General features: G+C 44.3%; 1 protein-coding gene across 2 annotated transcripts in view; it reads left to right on the top strand.

Annotated features, from left to right (window-relative positions):
• The window catches only part of TENM2 (teneurin transmembrane protein 2), a 506,506-nt gene extending 503,247 nt beyond the window's left edge, over positions 1–3,259 (top strand). For both annotated transcript variants that reach the window (XM_054389071.1, XM_054389069.1), the window contains exons 28-29: positions 1,865–1,995; positions 2,498–3,259. In XM_054389071.1, coding sequence (XP_054245046.1) covers positions 1,865–1,995; positions 2,498–3,259 — 893 coding nt within the window. The remainder of the gene's footprint in view (positions 1–1,864; positions 1,996–2,497) is intronic.
• Positions 3,260–17,104: the final 13,845 nt, after the last annotated feature.

Here is a 17,104-nt window from a genome sequence, read left to right as displayed (position 1 = left end):
ATGAAATCTAGAGAGATATATTGCATTTTATTGTAACACACATCTTCTAGTCTGTAAAAATACTTCATTGCTGATGAAAATATTTGTTGGTGTATGGACTAAACAGGCTACCTTGCAAAAGAAGTGATTATGGTGGCACCTTACTTGTCACAGTTTAAAACAAAACCACAAAGGAAACCGAAATACATTTCCCCAGCCCCATCCATTCTTACTGTTAACTCTTGGGTTTTGCTGAAAGAGGATTTCTGTAGCAAGTGCAGTGCTGTAAAGCAAAATAGTAACATCTTTGTATATAGGTCCTCCTCTTTCGTTGTTTTTGTCAGTTGGTTGGTTTGGTGGGGGGGTTTGTTGTTGGTTTTTGGGTTTTTTTGTTTCTGTTTTATTTAGTTGGTTGGTTTGGGGTTTTTTGTGGAATTAGGGCAGCTGAAGTGAGTTGTTCAGAAGATTCCTTATACCATACAATAAATTGAAGCCTTAAAAAGGAGCAGTAAGCCTGTTCTGCCCAAAGCTAGAGGAAAATATGGTAGGTGCTGTGTGGTGGGAGATACATACACATACCTTCATAGAAGCAGAGCATTTTACTACTTATCTAGTGTCAGTGTGGCTAAAAGAAGACTTCTGCTGCCAAATGTCTACATCCACAAAGTATTACAATTTTTATGATGTAACATTACTTATGCTGAAAATTTGGGGCAAGGAGGCTTTGTAAGAGCAAGGAGGTGCCATGCTGTGGCTGAGCACACCCCAGAGGTCTGTATGCAGAGGCATGTGCTCTGCATGCAGGTGGGCAGCAAGCAGAGACCACTGGGCACCTACCTGTGGGAGACATCATGCTTGGAGCAGTCTACATTCAGCCAGTGCCCCTTGTGTCAAGAGTGCCTTGCCACAGTCATGCTTCTTCAAACATGGAGTTCGGCCTTATATGAAGGAGTGGCAGTAGCAGCATCAGAAGCCGTTGTAGGCCAGTGAGGAAAGTAGGCAACTGGGAAAGACAGGAGAGGGATTTTTAAACAAAAATGACCATGAATGTATGTCCAAATCAAATGAGAAGTGTCCATGTTCCCACACTGCTTCTTATCTCCATGACAGCCAGAAAAGAGAAGCAGCAGGAAACAAAAATGTAAAACAGAATCATGGTTTTGTTTGGGTTTTTTTTTGGTTAAAAACATTATTTTGATAACTAAAATACATAATTAGCTCTTAATACCTGCTGAGTGAGAATTACTGTTATTAATTTAGTTACATAGCTTTTTCATCTATATATGAAGATGAAGTTTCACTGGTTGAACCCAGAGCTGGAAATTCCCAAGGCTCACCCCAGAGGTGAGCTGTAATCTTCCCATGCAGCTTCAGAAAAGTACTGTACTTGGCCTGGAGGGATGGGGAAGATGTTCATAGTGCCTAAATTTAGACATCTGAATTAAAAGTCTAGCTTCTCACTGCGTTTAATGGAGTCTCCCGAGACCTGACGACAGCTAATAGAAGTAGGGCATAGAAGAGGAGCCATGTATCCCCCAATGGAGTTTGCAGATGTTTTTAGGAGTGCTAGCCTACTAAACCAGCATTTTGCAGTATAGTTCATAGGTTACAGTGGCCAGTAAAATGTTTGGATAATCCTTGTGGTGTAATGGAAAAAGAATGACAGAGGTATATATTTGTGATGAACTATTTAGGGCACATTTAAAGCACTATTTCCTGCCCCCATTCATGGTGAGTTGCTACAATTCTGTAAAGGGCCACGCTGCCATAGAAACGATAAGTTCGGTTGATACTTTAAATTAAGGAGGTCAAAAGGTGGAGTTCCTAAATTCTTGTATTTCTTGTGTTTATTACACATATTCATTTCTTGTTTGTCTGCTTTCAGATGTCAAAAGCTGGTTGGTGATGTTTGGATTTCAGCTTAGCAACATTATTCCTGGTTTCCCTAGAGCAAAAATGTACTTTGTGTCACCGCCATACGAGTTGTCCGAGAGTCAAGCATGTGAAAATGGACAGGTAGGCAGAAATATGAAATTATTTTTCTCAGCAAATTTGCCTCTCTATGAATAGAGCTGCTGGCTTTTCTGTAGTTCCAGAAGAAGGCCAAGAATTTATTTTAGTGTAAAATGAAGCGAGTATAGCTAAATCTTATACTAATGAACATACGTCTTTCTTGCCAGCCTTTGTTGTTATCATAATTACAGTGTCTTTTATTGATTTCTTCCTTGATTAACAAGTTGTAACTCGATTAACTTGATTAGCAATGACAAAGGGAGACTTTGTCAGGGTAATTTATCATCTGTTGTACCTTGGGTAAAACCATCCTAATAACATACATATTGCAATAAACTTAGGTCTGTACTTGCAGCAGTGCTAAGAAATGCTTCTCTCACCCTCTAACAGGATTTCTCATCATGTTTTGTCTGATGCTTTTCATAGATAGTGTTGGTCTCTGAAATGAGTATTTGCAGATCTATATCTTCTTTGGTGTTTTCCTGTTTTGTTTTGCTTTCCCCAGCTAATTACAGGAGTTCAGCAGACAACAGAAAGACACAACCAAGCTTTCATGGCTCTGGAGGGACAGGTGATATCTAAAAGATTACATGCCAGTATTAGAGAAAAAGCAGGTCACTGGTTTGCCACAACCACTCCTATCATTGGGAAAGGAATCATGTTTGCTGTGAAGGAAGGCCGTGTAACCACTGGCATTTCCAGCATAGCCACAGATGATAGCAGAAAGATTGCCTCTGTCCTTAATAGTGCTCACTACCTGGAAAAAATGCACTACAGCATCGAGGGGAAGGATACTCACTACTTCGTCAAGATAGGCTCGGCTGACAGTGACCTTGTCACCCTCGCCATGACCAGCGGGCGGAAGGTCCTGGACAGTGGAGTCAATGTCACCGTCTCACAACCCACTCTCTTGGTCAGTGGGAGGACTCGAAGGTTTACGAATATTGAGTTTCAGTATTCCACCCTGCTGATCAACATCCGCTACGGACTGACCCCCGAGACACTGGACGAGGAGAAAGCAAGAGTGTTAGACCAGGCTCGGCAACGAGCCCTGGGATCAGCCTGGGCCAAAGAGCAGCAGAAGGCACGGGATGGCCGGGAAGGCAGCCGCGTGTGGACAGACGGAGAGAAGCAGCAGCTTCTGAACACGGGAAGGGTTCAAGGTTATGAGGGATATTATGTCCTGCCTGTGGAGCAGTACCCAGAGTTAGCAGACAGTAGCAGCAACATCCAGTTTTTAAGACAGAATGAAATGGGAAAGAGGTAACAAATTAACCTGCTGTCATCCTTTGCTGGATGAATCAGTAGTCATAACTGTTATCTCCTCTCCTAAGGAGATGAAGACCTAAATGGGGGCACTAGGCTGAGCTACTCTGGGATAGTAAGTGGCAAAAAAGCTCATATTTTTTGAGTTAAATGCTACTGTTCAAGTGATTAAAAACCACATCCTGAAGTGGACTAAAGCCAGACTGAAAACTCGAACCATACAAATTAAAAAGTACCCCTGAAATATTACCCACTTGTTCTGGGTCTAAAGAAAAACAAAAAGAAGGCCTCATATTGTATTACCTCACTCCATTCACATGTGAGCAAACTAAGAAATCCAAGTGGGCCACTTTCACTAACCAGCTGATGAAACACAGATGATTCAGACTGCTTGTTTGATAAATATCCAAGAGGTTTTCATTTAAAGCAAAATACAGGTGCATTTAAAACATGACTTTGGGGTGATTTGTGTGCAGGAACTGGAGGACAATGAGAATGCAAGTGAGAGTGCACTGGAAATAGTAAAGAAAAAAATATATTTAAAAGTAACAAAACCACACTTGCACTCTGACCCTCCACTTGTCTGGCCTGAGGCTTAACTTATTCAAAGAGGGCAGAGTGTAAAGTTACATTCAAAATGGTGGCTATAAATCACTACAAATAAATCTCATACTCTGTTTGTCTTTGAAGATTTCCATTGTGGACAGTATAACACAGTTACAGGGTGTAGTCTGTTTAGATTCAGTAGTTTGTTGGTATCAGTTCCAGTAGAGCTGTGGGCATTGTGTTACACTATTGCAAATGGGCACCACGTCAGATCACCCTGTACATACATCAGCCAGAAGGCACAATCACTGTTTCAGATTTTAAAATTATTAGTGTGTTTGTTTGGTCAAGAAACTGAGACAATCACATTACAGTCACCACAAAAGGAAGGAAAAAAAAAAAAAGGAAAAAAAAAGTCTAATAAGAACTTTGGTACAAGAACTTTTTTGTAATATACATGTATGAATTGTTCATTGAGTTTTTATATTAATTTTAATTTGCTGCTAAGCAAAGACTAGAGACAGGCAAAGATAATTTATGGCAAAGTGTTTAAATTGTTTATACATAAATAAAGTCTCTAAAACTCCTGTGAATGACTTGTCTTCCCTTGTGAAATCTGTTAACAATGAAAAAATGTTAGTGTCTCACTGTCACTGAAAGCACACAGCATCTTACCCAGCATTTGTTGATGCAGTACCATGGATTACACAGAAGGCTGGTCCTTTGATCTCTAGGTGAGCAAAGTCCTACATATACATTACCCAAAACTCTGTTTAGAACACAGCAGAAACCTGGTAAATGCTTTAGAAATTCCCTCCCTGCAATTCATGAGTAGCAACCCTCAAACTGATGTGTTTTAATCTTGGAATTAGTTTTAGTTGCACTAAAGTAATATCCAAGCAGTTGGAAAATGCAGTAACATGATACTAACTGTCACATGGAAGGTTGTGCTGTGAGCCAGGAAGTCTCCATGAGATCTGTCATCTTTGGGAGATTGCTTATTTCTACCACATTTAAAAACTGGAGGTAAGATCAAAGAACCTCTCTTAAGCAAACACTCACTCTTGATGATGTTAAAAGGGAACCATCCATCAACCAGAGCCCTGCTGCTTTTATCTCATTTAAGTGTGTAGCTAGGGAGCACCACTTAATTTCAAGAACAGTTTAGCTATTGGGGTTACAAATGAGGGTTTTAATGATTCATGATATCGACAGAGATGCTTGAGTTGATTATGGGCATTAATTCACTCTGAGACATTTTTAAAGCAGAACAGTGCCTGTGTTGTGTAACACCTCTAGCACTTTGAAAGTGCATCAAATTTTTGCTGTGCAAATGGTCCTATTCTGACCAGAGGGTTAGAGCTGTGTTTGCCCTATGCAGCACACGCACTGGAACCCCAAGCCCTGTTCCTCATCCTGGGTACATTTTCAGGTAAGTCCTATATGGCCATCACTACAGATGTTTTCCTCTGCTGCTGGACTTAAAGTGTTGTCCTGTTATCAGACTCTTCTATACAAGTGAAACCTCTTAAATTATTGTTACTTTTTTTTTAATAGAGGCATAAAACATGAAATCACAAGGCAGAGACATTTTTCATTAGCATAGCTTCTCCAGATTACCATCACCCTATACTGGAAAGCTTCATTCAGGTCATTTTTTGGAATGGATATTTTCATGCACTTGAAAGTGTTGAAATGAGAACCTGTTGCACAGTCCCTGATGTCCTTTATTCTGTTACCATTCTCCTAAAGCTGAAAATCCTCAGAATCAGAGATTCTGCTACTTCAAAAGGAAGCTTAGTTAAAGAAGTGAAGTTCCTTTTTTAATATAAATTACTATGGGAGGAGGTTTTGCAGGGGGTGAATTCCCTGCCTGGCTTCTTCCCAGATAACATATGCATCCTCAGGATGTTCTTAAGTGCACCTTTAAAAGGTGGTCCAGTTAAACACTCAGCAGAGCATTTATCCAAGGCCAGCTATGGTTCCCAAAGTCTGTGTGCAACTCTGCCCCATGAAATGCCCCAGCAATACACTCGAGCTCTTAGATTCAACCAGATACTGTGCTGGACCTGACCAAGGTCATTCACAGCCTCAGCTCTGCCATGATACTTTGTGTTTCCATAGAGATTCCTTGCTGTATTTAGCAGCTTTATCTACGTGGACAGGCTTGTAGCCCTGTTCTTTTGGCACAGAAACCATAGCATGTCCAGTTAGCTAAAAAGGCCTTGAAACGCTTACTGTGTCTTGTGCCTGGAGAAAACAGCTGCCTGTTAGAGGCTATACTAAAGAGCTTTTTCACTTAACAAATAGTTGCTATAACTGGACTCACATGGCCATGGCCAGCCACTTAATGACTCCTCTAGTCCCATCTGAGTTTCCCCTGTTTCTTGAGGTATCTTTTTCTCACTTTTCCTTTCTGTAGCCCTCCCTTTCCTCACTCAAACTGCTATGTCCTGTTCCTCTGAAAGCTCTTGCTTTTCCTCTCTCCTCATTGCTACACTTTTCCATATGGAATAGGTGATTAACCTAAAGAAATGTCAAGGAGACGTGAACTGGGATCCTTCTTATGGGAGAGTAGTTAAGTGTTGGCTTTAATAGTGGCATTGTGGCTGTGTCCCCAACAGCACTGTGACCAGGACAGGCTAAGGGCAGCCATGTAAGGACCTGGCCTGAAAAGCACTTCTCATTGTGGGAAAGTACAGTGCATGAGCCCAGGACAGCCCAAGAGCTTCAAACTTGAGCACAAGCTGTGGTGTCTGCAAAGCAAATGCCAATCCAAAACCAGGCTTCTGTCTGAAGCTAAAACTAGATGGAGGATCAGATTTAGAGTACTTTTCTTTTTTTTTCCTATTGGATTGCTTTGACTAAAGGAATTTGATAATTATAACTCTGCACTTCAGCTTGAAAATACTGGTTTGCTTCCTGACTTAGCCCAAGCCTGCAACTTGGCTGTCAGCATAGTCATATGTCTCAGCACACCTCACCACTGGTGTTTTGCCTCTCGAGCTTGCATGCCATGGCATTTTGGCCACATGATGGCAGTTCTGCCCATGAGACGCTCAGAGGTGCTGACTTTTTTTTGCCTCTTCGCAGTGCCCTCTCCATGCCAGTCCCCCACCAATGCTGTGTTAGCCTTCCTTAGTGGCCTTCTTTTGAAGCTAGGCCAGGCCAAAGGATCCACAATACCCTCATGGGAAAAAACACGGGGACAAAGCATTTAGAAGTTTTTTTTGTGGTGGTGTTTTTTTGGTTTTTTTTTTAATCTGCTATGCGGAGTTCAAGGGCTGACACAAGCATACACGTTGGGCTCTGAGAATGCTCAAAGCCAGTCTGAAACCTGCATAGGAGCCTGGCTCTGGTAAGTTTTCATCTCACATCCCTTGGGTAATGTTAGCCTCAAAGACATTTCCTGCCAGAAATTAATGTATCAACAGCATTCTGCCTCTGTAATATTACTCTGTAAGCCCCTGATCTTCATGTAGCCCAGGTTCATTATTGCTGCAAGAGAGAAGAGCTTAGATATCCCTCATCTGCCCCAGACATGACTGTAGCACCTCCTTCCAAGGTTGTCTCATGTTTGCTGGCAGGAGTTTCCTCAGCAAACAAGTATCAGCCTTCCCTGAGCATCCAAGAAAACCACATCAGAACTGAGTGCATTAACTGCTTTGTGCTGTGACTTCTGTCAGGTTAACCCTTTAGCTAATAGTCTTACAAACACTTCTAAAGCATTCTGTGGTGGTTGAACATAGGAATGTGTTTGCCCTTCAGCTTTGAGCCTATAGCCCCAGGAAAATCAAAAGATAAAGTTTCTGTCACCCTATCATACTGTCCTGTGTTCATCTGGTGACGCTGCATGAGAATAATAAGTTAAGGGTGCCATTTAACTGTGCATCTGTTCAAAGGTAAGAACAAACTAAAGCAGGATGCCTACACCATCCAAATGTTAAGCAAAAGGCCCTTAATCTCAGTAAATACAGATCTGATCTAGAAGACAAAACCTTCTATAGCTATCTTTTTTTCTCCAAAGAGAACTGAGTAGACATCCCCTGGAAATTTTGAATGTGAGAATGGGGCTTTACTAGACAGCTCTAGAGTGTAACAGCTTTCTGGCTTTAGCTAAGTGAGGTAATGAAGAGGTACCAGGACACCTCTGCCTCCAAGCTTCTCTGCAAACAAGAAAAGTTCCTTCCCAAGCTCTTCAGGTACAGCCTGCAGCATAAAGGTTTCTTACTTACAAGATTACTTAGTTTAAACCTTACTCTATGCGTTTGAAATCTGCCACTCCTCTGCAATCAGACTCACTTCTCCACCTCAGTGGCACCAAGTGCTGAGGGCTGCATCCTCACAGAAGAATTTAAGACACCATGTGCCACAGTACAGTTGCTGAGGCAGCTGCAAAAGACATTTTACTCTCCAGATCTCTGAATTAGCAGAGAGAACTTTAGAGCCTTAAAATTACTTTCAGACCATGGAAAAGAATGAAGGTATGCTGGCTCTAGCAGGTGGCTCCATGGAGCACAGGTTGTCAGAAGAGGCTCCTGGTGCTGGTAGGTACCATATAATAATATATGCTGTCAGTGCTTGTTTAGGTCCATAATATCCAAATAATTCCCTCTCCCTTGCCATGTATGTCTGTCATCTCCCTAAAAACACATTTTTATGAAAAGCTTTAACAGGACCAAGATCTCTAAAGGCAAATACTACTGCACAAACCCTCCTGTGTTGATAAAGCCTCTTCTGCATCTGCCTAATCCAAAGCAGTGGTGCTGGGCAGTTGCAGTCACAAACCATGTGTGTCTACCGCAGTATCAACAGCCAGGGGTGATTACCTGAGCTACAAGACAGAGCAAGTGGTATTTAACAAGCAGCCCAGACCGGGGCACACAACAATCATCACAACATGCTTTGCAGGTCTTCACAGTGGGACCCATCATACTATTGGGCTAGGCTGGTAATTTTAATCTCAAGCCTCACCACCATCACCAAAAATAAATAACCAAGAGTTGGAAACACTACTGGATGTGCTCAGGGACCTCAGTCAGGCATTCAGCCAGATGACCCAAGCAAGGAAACAGCTCGGCACAAAAGGCAGGGACTTGACCCTGCCAGCCTCTCCCACACATTGGGCGGCTGCCTGTGAGCACCCTGTGTGCTGCATGCCAGTCAACCTCTGCAACAACTGGCCCCAAGAGCCACTTCTTAACCTGGAGAATGTGGAGTTTGCATCAAGGCAAGAGTCAGAGCCCCAGCAGATGCCTTGCACCTACTGATATGCAGCTCAGCAGGTGCCACCAACCCTTCCCAGACTTCCCCACACCTCCTGTGGCAGCAGTGGGGTATTCTTCTTCCCCAGAAGTTGTGCAGTATCACTTCAAAATAAATATCTAATGTAACAGGTTAGGCTTGCTATTGTTTTCTTGTTTGTTAAAGTATCTGTGGAATGTCTTAGCCTCTACTGAGGATTTAATGGTTCTGGGGTTACAGTCAGGCTATGTCTGTGGTAATTCTGAGCCAAGGTGAAGAAAAAAAAAAAAAAGACTGAATAAAAAAAGCAAGTAATACTGCAAAATGTGGTAAAAAAACACCATGGGAGAGAGCTGTGTGCCAGCTTTCCAAGAGAAGCAAGTGAATGCAGCCAATTTATAAATCCTTAACAAATAGGATTTACAATGGAAGTGGCAGTTAAAAGCCACCATGAGTACAGAAGGTGGCAGACAGTATACTGTAACGCTGTCTGTGCTGGGCTATAGCAGCTCAACATCATTGCTATTGGAGAAATTACATTTACAGAAGTTTTACGTCTTTAGATGACAGCTTCTGGCAGGCTTTAGTCTAATTTTGTGGTTGCGTATACAAAGCTGCCAGCAGAGTTGTGTTGGCTGTATTACTGATTATTCTGCCTAAGCCCAGGCCTTGTGACTGGTTCAAATACCTCTCCCTTCCCAAATTTTATTAACTAAAGCAACCATGTAAATAAAATATGAAGAAACAGTGCTATGAATCAGTAATCCAACTATCTTCATTTTTAGTGATCGGCAATAGTCATGACAATCTCTTCTTGATAAGTCAAATTTATTCATCGGTCAAAAGTTCCTCTTAGAGATAAAAAACAGATTCTTGTTTCTGTAGTGATATTTTTGAAGAAATCCTTATCTTCGTGCTTTGGTATCTGCCTGGGTGGGGAAGGCAAACCATTAAACAGCCTGTCACAAAGCATCTGAGACAAGTTTTTACGCCTGAGACAGCACAGGGCCCTTATTAAAAAGCAGGGGGTACTGAGAGTGGAAACTGACAGAGAGCTTGGAGTTCAGTCCCTTTCTTTAGGTGCTAAGAGCTGCTCAGAACCATCTCCAACTGAATTTTAAGTATCTTGAAGGATGAAGACCAAAACCTCTCTGGGCAACCCGTTCCATTGCTCAGTCACTCTTGCAGTAAAATTAGTATTTCTTATATTTAACCAGAATTTTCTGCCTCTGCCTTTTGCCTCTTGTCCTGTCATAGGACACCACTGGGACAACCCTGTCTCCTTCTTTGTCATTCCTCCACTCAGATATTGTTATTGATAAGATCCCCACTGAGCCAACTCCTTTCCAAGCTGAACAGTCCAAGCTCTCTCAGCCTCTCTCCCTCCATCAGATGCTCCAGTCCTTTCCTCATCTTCATGACCATTTGCTGAACTCTCTCCAGCATATCCATATCTGTCTTGCACAGGGTCATCCACAACCCAATCCAGCACTCCAGACAGAGCAGCTGGGAAGGATCACCCCCTCAATGTTTTGCTGATGCTCTGCCTCATGCAACCCAAGATGCCATTGGCCTGCTTTCCACAAAGCAGCATTGCTGCCTCATGGTCAATTTTTTGTTCCCCAGGTCCTTTTTTGGAAAGCTGTTTTCCAGCTGAGTAGCCCTCAGCTTGTACTAGTGCTTGGTGGTGTTCCTTCCCAGATGAAGGACTCTGCACTTCCCATTCCTGATGTTCAGGAGGTTCCTATCAGCCCCTTTCTCCAGCCTGTGCCCGTGGACAGCAGCAGACTCTCTGATTTATCAGCCATTCCGACAAGAAACTCTCTCAGTTGCCATGACCCTTGAACAATGGCCTGGTAGTGCCATCTGCCAGGTCACTCAGCTATTCTGTAGGCTGATCCATATCCCATTTGCTGCTCTCTTACCTGATTCTTCTCCACCAAGGGTAAGTCCTCCCAGCTCCAGACTTTCTCTCTGGGCAAGCTGAAGGCAGATCCTACCAGGAAAGAGCAGAGGCCATGAAGGCATTGAGTATCTCAGCCTCTTCTGTGTCACCGAGACCCCCATGCAGCTGGACAGGGAGCTCTCACCACCATGCTGATCTTTACAGAAACACCAAGTGTCTGTCATGCTGCCCTGTGCTAAGCCCCACAGAAAATTACACAAAGCAGCTTCAGCTGTGGGGGTGGCCAAGGCCCCACTCAGCATCCCTGTGCTCAGCACCTGTGTGCTCAGCCCACCTGCTGCCCTGTGGCCTTCTCTGCTCCCACCCAGGCTCAGAACAAAGCCCTCAAGCACTGCCAGACAGCACTGAGCACCACCAGACACTGCCAGCAGCACTGGGCACTGCTGGACAAGGTGGCTGCAGCCTGCCCTTTCCTGGTCGGCAGGACATCAGGCTGCTGCACCGCTGTGCTCTCCTCAGCCCTAGTGCTCTTCACGAGGTTTCACACAGGTAAAGGAAAATGATTCTTCTTGTTCACTTCAGCGTTGGGTATGCCACTGCAGAACTGTCCACGATGTAAGGTGTCTGCCTGTTTGCCCAGGAATTTGGCCTAGTTTGGCAGGTTTGCAGTTTGTTCCTCCAGATCCTTCCCACCTGCTGCTCCCACCAGCCCTGGCAGCCCCAGCAGCCAGTTTTCCTACTGCTGCACCCAGTACTGGGTCTGAGGTGTGAGAGGTAAAGGCAGGAGATAAATGCTGCTGTCCCTGTGGCCACAGGCCTCACTTGGCATCACAAGAAGTCACAAAAGAGATAAAGGTTGTTTGGGGAAAAAAAAATCCTGGTTTGTTTGTAGGTAAAAAAGTCTCAGCACACTCAAAGGTCACAGGTAGGAATTTATTCCCTTGCTGCAGGCTTGTTTGCTGAAAGATAAACATCATTGGTGCAAGTGTACAAAGTGCCAGGGTCGGGAAAAGAAACACAGAGTAAATTTGTGGCTCAGTGAAATGCTCGTGGTAGTCCTGGACAGCCCCAGGAATCTCAAGGTGTGTCCCTGTCACAAGTGTCCTGCAATATATCCCATTGTTCTTAGGCAAAGCTCAGCTGAACTAAGGTTTTCCTGCCTTTGGGGTTAATGATGCTGCCACATTAGAGACAGCCTTGCCTGTGGCAGTCGATAGCCTGAGCATTTGTGCTGGTGTAAATATTGACCCTGATTCAGCAGTGGATAGGAACTGTCCTAAGCCCACAGTACCTCACTCTGTTTCATAAACAGCCCTGTGTAATTATCCCCTCCACACACACTCTCAGCAAGCTACTTCTGAACAGTCACCAAAAAAAAAACCCCAAAACAAAACCCGAAACAAACAAACAAAAAACCCACACAGAAAAAAGGACTGGAAAAAGATTATTTCACACCTGGCAAGTTATTCAAGTGTGCAGTCATGAGCTCCAGCTCAAAGAACATCTGGTCAGGGCAAGCCTGAGAATTCCTGTGTCCTCCTGTATCATATGACGCAGTCATGGCTTGAAGGTTGGGGAGGGGTCAATTTGGACAGAGTCCTGCAGACTTGGTGCTGAAAATGCACTTGTATTTGCACAAGACTTGCAGTGGCTGAGGCTTCTTAAGGCTGTAGCCTCCAGACTCAGAATCTTGCCTTTATTTTTCATTTATTTTAGCTGCTTTGTGACATATTCTTCACTTTTCCTTTAGATATACAATTTTATCCTATGAGTTTACAAAAGCAAGTAATGTATTTACCACATAATAAATGTGAAGGATTCTGCTAGGTTTTTTTTCAGTGCTTGGGGCAGTATAAAGAACTACAGTATGCTTACTAATGTTGTTCATGATAAATAGAGTGCAAAGGTAGCTTGAAATGTAACAATTTTCTGCTGTCATTACAGACACCTAAGAATGTATGCAACCTTAAATGACAAAAAGTGGGTTTGGTTTTAACAAAGCAGGATGGTTATATGCTATCCCAAAACACTTTGGGAGACTACTGAAATTGCAACTTGGCTCCTTACTAATGTGAAGTAGGAAACAGGAGAAAAACAAACAAACAAAATTTTCAGAGAACAAGACCTTAAGTGTAGCCCAAAGGGACAAAACATTCTAGAGCTTTGTTTTCTGTACAACAAAGTCAGAGTTAATCAGCCTTGTGCTCCTGAAGCAAACCTGACCAGAGTAGCATTTCCCTGCACAGATGTACTTTGTGGGAGAGTGATCAGCACATTTCCTACAGAGCAAGTCCCAGGTGAAATGATTAGTCCCAGATTAGTTCCAGACAATGCTCAGTCAGGGCACATTTAAACAGGGACATGGTGAACTAGGCAGTGCTGGGTTAAAGGTTGGACTTTACGATCTTAAAGGTCTTTTCAACCTAACCGATTTTATGATTCCACAGCATCTTATTTCACAAACTAGTCAGGGACCTCTTATGACCCTCTTGTGAGAGGCCAAAATGCAGCAGAAGTCTATCCAGAAGACTTTCCAGGGTAGTGAGAAACTCAGCTTGCTGGACGGGTTCTATTTAATAGTCACCTTGCCAGAGGAACCTGAAACTCTCACCATTCCTCACATCTCACCAAGGCTACACAACATGGTGTGTGAGGAAGCATTGTACCAAACACAGCGTGCACACAAAATGAAACAACAGCTGCTTCCTCTGGAACAAGGAGTGCAGACACATGGGCAAGACACAGCCAGTACCTGCCAGAGCAACTGGACAGCTTTGCGGATGGCAGCTACTTTATTTTTGGTGAAGGCCTCCAGCAATGGTTTTTTTAAGGAGTATGAAAGAAAACAATGAAACAGCGTTGCCGGTGTTTACAGAAAGTTCCTTTCATGTTGGGACTGTAAAGCTCACCAGGTTGTGTGAGCTCTTTGTGGCATCTCTGCTCTTCCCACTGGGTTGGAAATGGCTTCTGAAAGCAGGAAGGCTTCCAAAATCAGATGTTCCATTTTTCCAAACCTAGGTCTTGAGTTTAAAAGAAAAAAAATAAAATGCCAATTGGAAACTGAAAAATTTGGACATACAGTTTGGGGATGGGCAAAGTGGGGAAGAGGCTTTCTAAAAGGATAAGGTAACCTTCCATAGAAACAATATGACTCAAGTTGGAAAACGCTGGAGGTTTTAACTAAAATGTGGTATTTGAGGTAAATGTAATTGCTCTCTGGCAGTTTAATTTAAACCAAAATTTCCTCCTGTTTCAGTTCAGACACCTGAAGATACTGGCTAGGAGATCAATATTGGGCACTAGTAGCTTTTTACATTTGTGGTTTTGTTAATCACAGTCGTTTAGGAATAGAGCTTTAAGTGCTGAGGACAAAAATACAGACTGCTTTTCTTGGAAAAAAACCAGTCCTGAGCAGCAGGCAACTAGCTTCTCTGAAACAGAAATCACCCACAGAAAATGCCTGCTCTTGTTACTAAATAATTTGTGGATTCTACAAAGCTGGATGCGGCTATAGTATGCAGCACATGAGGTTGTGCTGGAGACACTGACCCCACGGGAGAAAAAACCCACAAACCAAAAACAAACAAAAACCACAGAAGAGGTTTCTGCAGACTTTGTTCTCTGTTCTGTTCTTCCTTTTCACATAGGTAAGAGCTTATCTAGGAACCAAACCTTCCCTTTCTTTGCTCATGAGAAAACAATCACCTGTTTGTTTATTGCTTTAAAGTTCAAACAGACTCTGATAACGCTGAATTCTTTTGTTGTGAGTGTAAGTGGTAAAAGGGAGTAAGTTACCATATGCACATTCCTGATTACATTCATGAATTCACATGGTTCAATTAGAGTGTTTGATTTTTCTTTTTTCCTGAGGTAAAAAATAAAGAGGAGAAGAAAAACAAGATCTTTTGACATGAGTAAGAACTACCTGCAAATATTTTCTGAATATTTATTTCTAAAGCAATTATCTTAAAATATTTAAAAAATACACAATTACTTTCTTCCTAATCACAGCTGATATCATCTGTAAAAGGAAAGGTATTTGGTCAGTTTCTTCATGTACAGCCTTTCTCTGTATGATCTCCACATATTCTGGAAACTTGAAAGATTGCTTTAAAATGAAACGTGTCTTTTGGAAGTATCTCTGTGCTTGAACAGAAGACCACAAATACAGGAATATGAAAACACATTAATTTATCTCTTTGTTATTTGCATCATCTCTTGAAATATTTAAAAACATTAGTTGTTGCTGATTTCTTTTTCCTGTTATTACAGTTCTCTCTTTTAAATATTTTAAGTACTTTGCTGAGTGTTTTACAAAGAGAAAAACACCATTATCCACAAGATTAAAAGCAGTAAAGAGAAATTGAGGGCCACAGCGACTAGCCCAGTGCCCCACAGAAATCCTCCACAAACCACTGGCATCAGCCCAGACTCCTGGAGGTCCTGGTGTCTGCTCACTGGAGCAGCACTGCTCCCAGTACTCTGAGCCTTTGCTTCCAAAAGAAACCATAAGCTTAGTTTTGAGTTGTGGACAGATACAGTGTTTATTCCAGTATTTCTTTATTAATAATTTAAAAGCCATGTGTATGGTCATAAAAGAAACACATTTAGTATCCCACTTCAAGCCTGGCTTCTGACAAAACAGGGTTAAATCAGGCTATTTTCCAAATGCCTCACTTGCAGCTTTACTAGTCTTCATTTTCTTCCCTGCACAACCACTTCGTCAGCCAACTGCTACTGCATTCTGCTTTGGCCTCCAGTGAATTAGCAGTTCTGCCTCCCAGCAGGTTGTCAGAAAACCCGAAAGAAGTTATCTTACCCTCAAAATCTGGCACAAAAATGAGATGTTATTTCTAATTGTCTTTCTCGCTTTTACTTTTCCTCTCCAGTGCTTCAGGGCTCCCCTCTTCCCATCCTCCAGTTTCCTTTTCCACCCTTGCGCTTGGCTGGGATCCCTGCACCATTCTGCCGTTTCAATAGCTGGAGCTCTACAGTCTGCCCTCCAGTCTTGACAGCAGGAAACAGTCAGCTGGTGCTCCCTGGGGAAAATACTACCTCATGCAAAACTCCCTCTATCACCATGCTGTGCAGGGCACCCATATTAGCTCTTCGCCTGATCACACCCTGTTACATGAGTTTTTATCGTGAGAGTTTGTTGTGGGCAGTCTGTTCAAGTCTAAATTACTGAAATCTGGGGACAAAAGTCTGGGGAGGGTATGTCCCCATAGCTCCTTCCATACTTTGCTGTAGCTATGCCAGAGCTCTGCCGAGGTACTGGTCACAGCCATGGCAGCAGCTGCTCTAAAAAGGGTAATGAGGCGTGCAGTGCGGACGCCATCACTCCTCCTCTGGCTTATGGCTTGTACCTGGGACTTGTTTGTGCTACCCTTTCTTAATTTTATAATCCTGCCTTCTGGTAATGGTCTTACTGTACATACACACCCAGCTGCAAAGGGCTTACATTCTTCAGGCTGCCTAAATGCAAAAGTCACCGATGTCACCCCGTGGAGACCTCCGCCTCATAACTCCCGCCCTGCGCTGGCCCCCGAGCTTCCGAACACCGGCGCCCCTTTCCCGGGCTCCCCCGCCGGGCCCGTCACCCCTCGCCGCACGACCCGGCAAGTGCCCCATCCTCCCCGCCGACAGGGGGCGCTCTGGTGCGCGCAGCGCGGGGCGGGGCGAGGCGAGCGGAGCCTTCAGGAACCGGCATCCCCGGCCCGGGGCGCCGGGGGCTGGTGGGCGGGGTGAGGGGTGGAGCCGCCCCGGGACTCGCCGGGGTGCCGCCGCCGTTGGAGCAGGAAATGGAGGCGTGAGGGGCTGGCCGGGCCAGGGCTTCCCGCGCCGCAAAGCTTGACCGAGGGCTGGACAGCTGCTTTCCCCGGACTGCCCCCGCAGCAACGCGGGGCCGCGCGCCTCGGCCCGGCCCGCCTCGTCTCAGCCGGCTCCGCGCTCCGCCCCCGTCGCGGGGCCGGCATGTGAGGCTGCCCGGCGGCGCTGCCTCCCTGCGCGGCTGGGCCGGCGCGGCCCCCGCACCGCTCCTCGCTGCCCGCGGGAGAGGAGGCCCGGCCCGGCCCTGCCCTGGGGCCGGCCCCCGCCGCCGCCGCCCTAAGCGGAGCGGTGAATGGGGCAGCGCGGTCGGCGGTGGGAACG

The sequence above is a fragment of the Indicator indicator genome, chromosome 18 (genome assembly GCF_027791375.1).
Source record: "Indicator indicator isolate 239-I01 chromosome 18, UM_Iind_1.1, whole genome shotgun sequence".
Classification (NCBI taxonomy): domain Eukaryota; kingdom Metazoa; phylum Chordata; class Aves; order Piciformes; family Indicatoridae; genus Indicator; species Indicator indicator.
The sequence above is the reverse complement of the archived record's forward strand: the minus strand, read 5'-3'. Positions and strand labels throughout refer to the sequence as shown.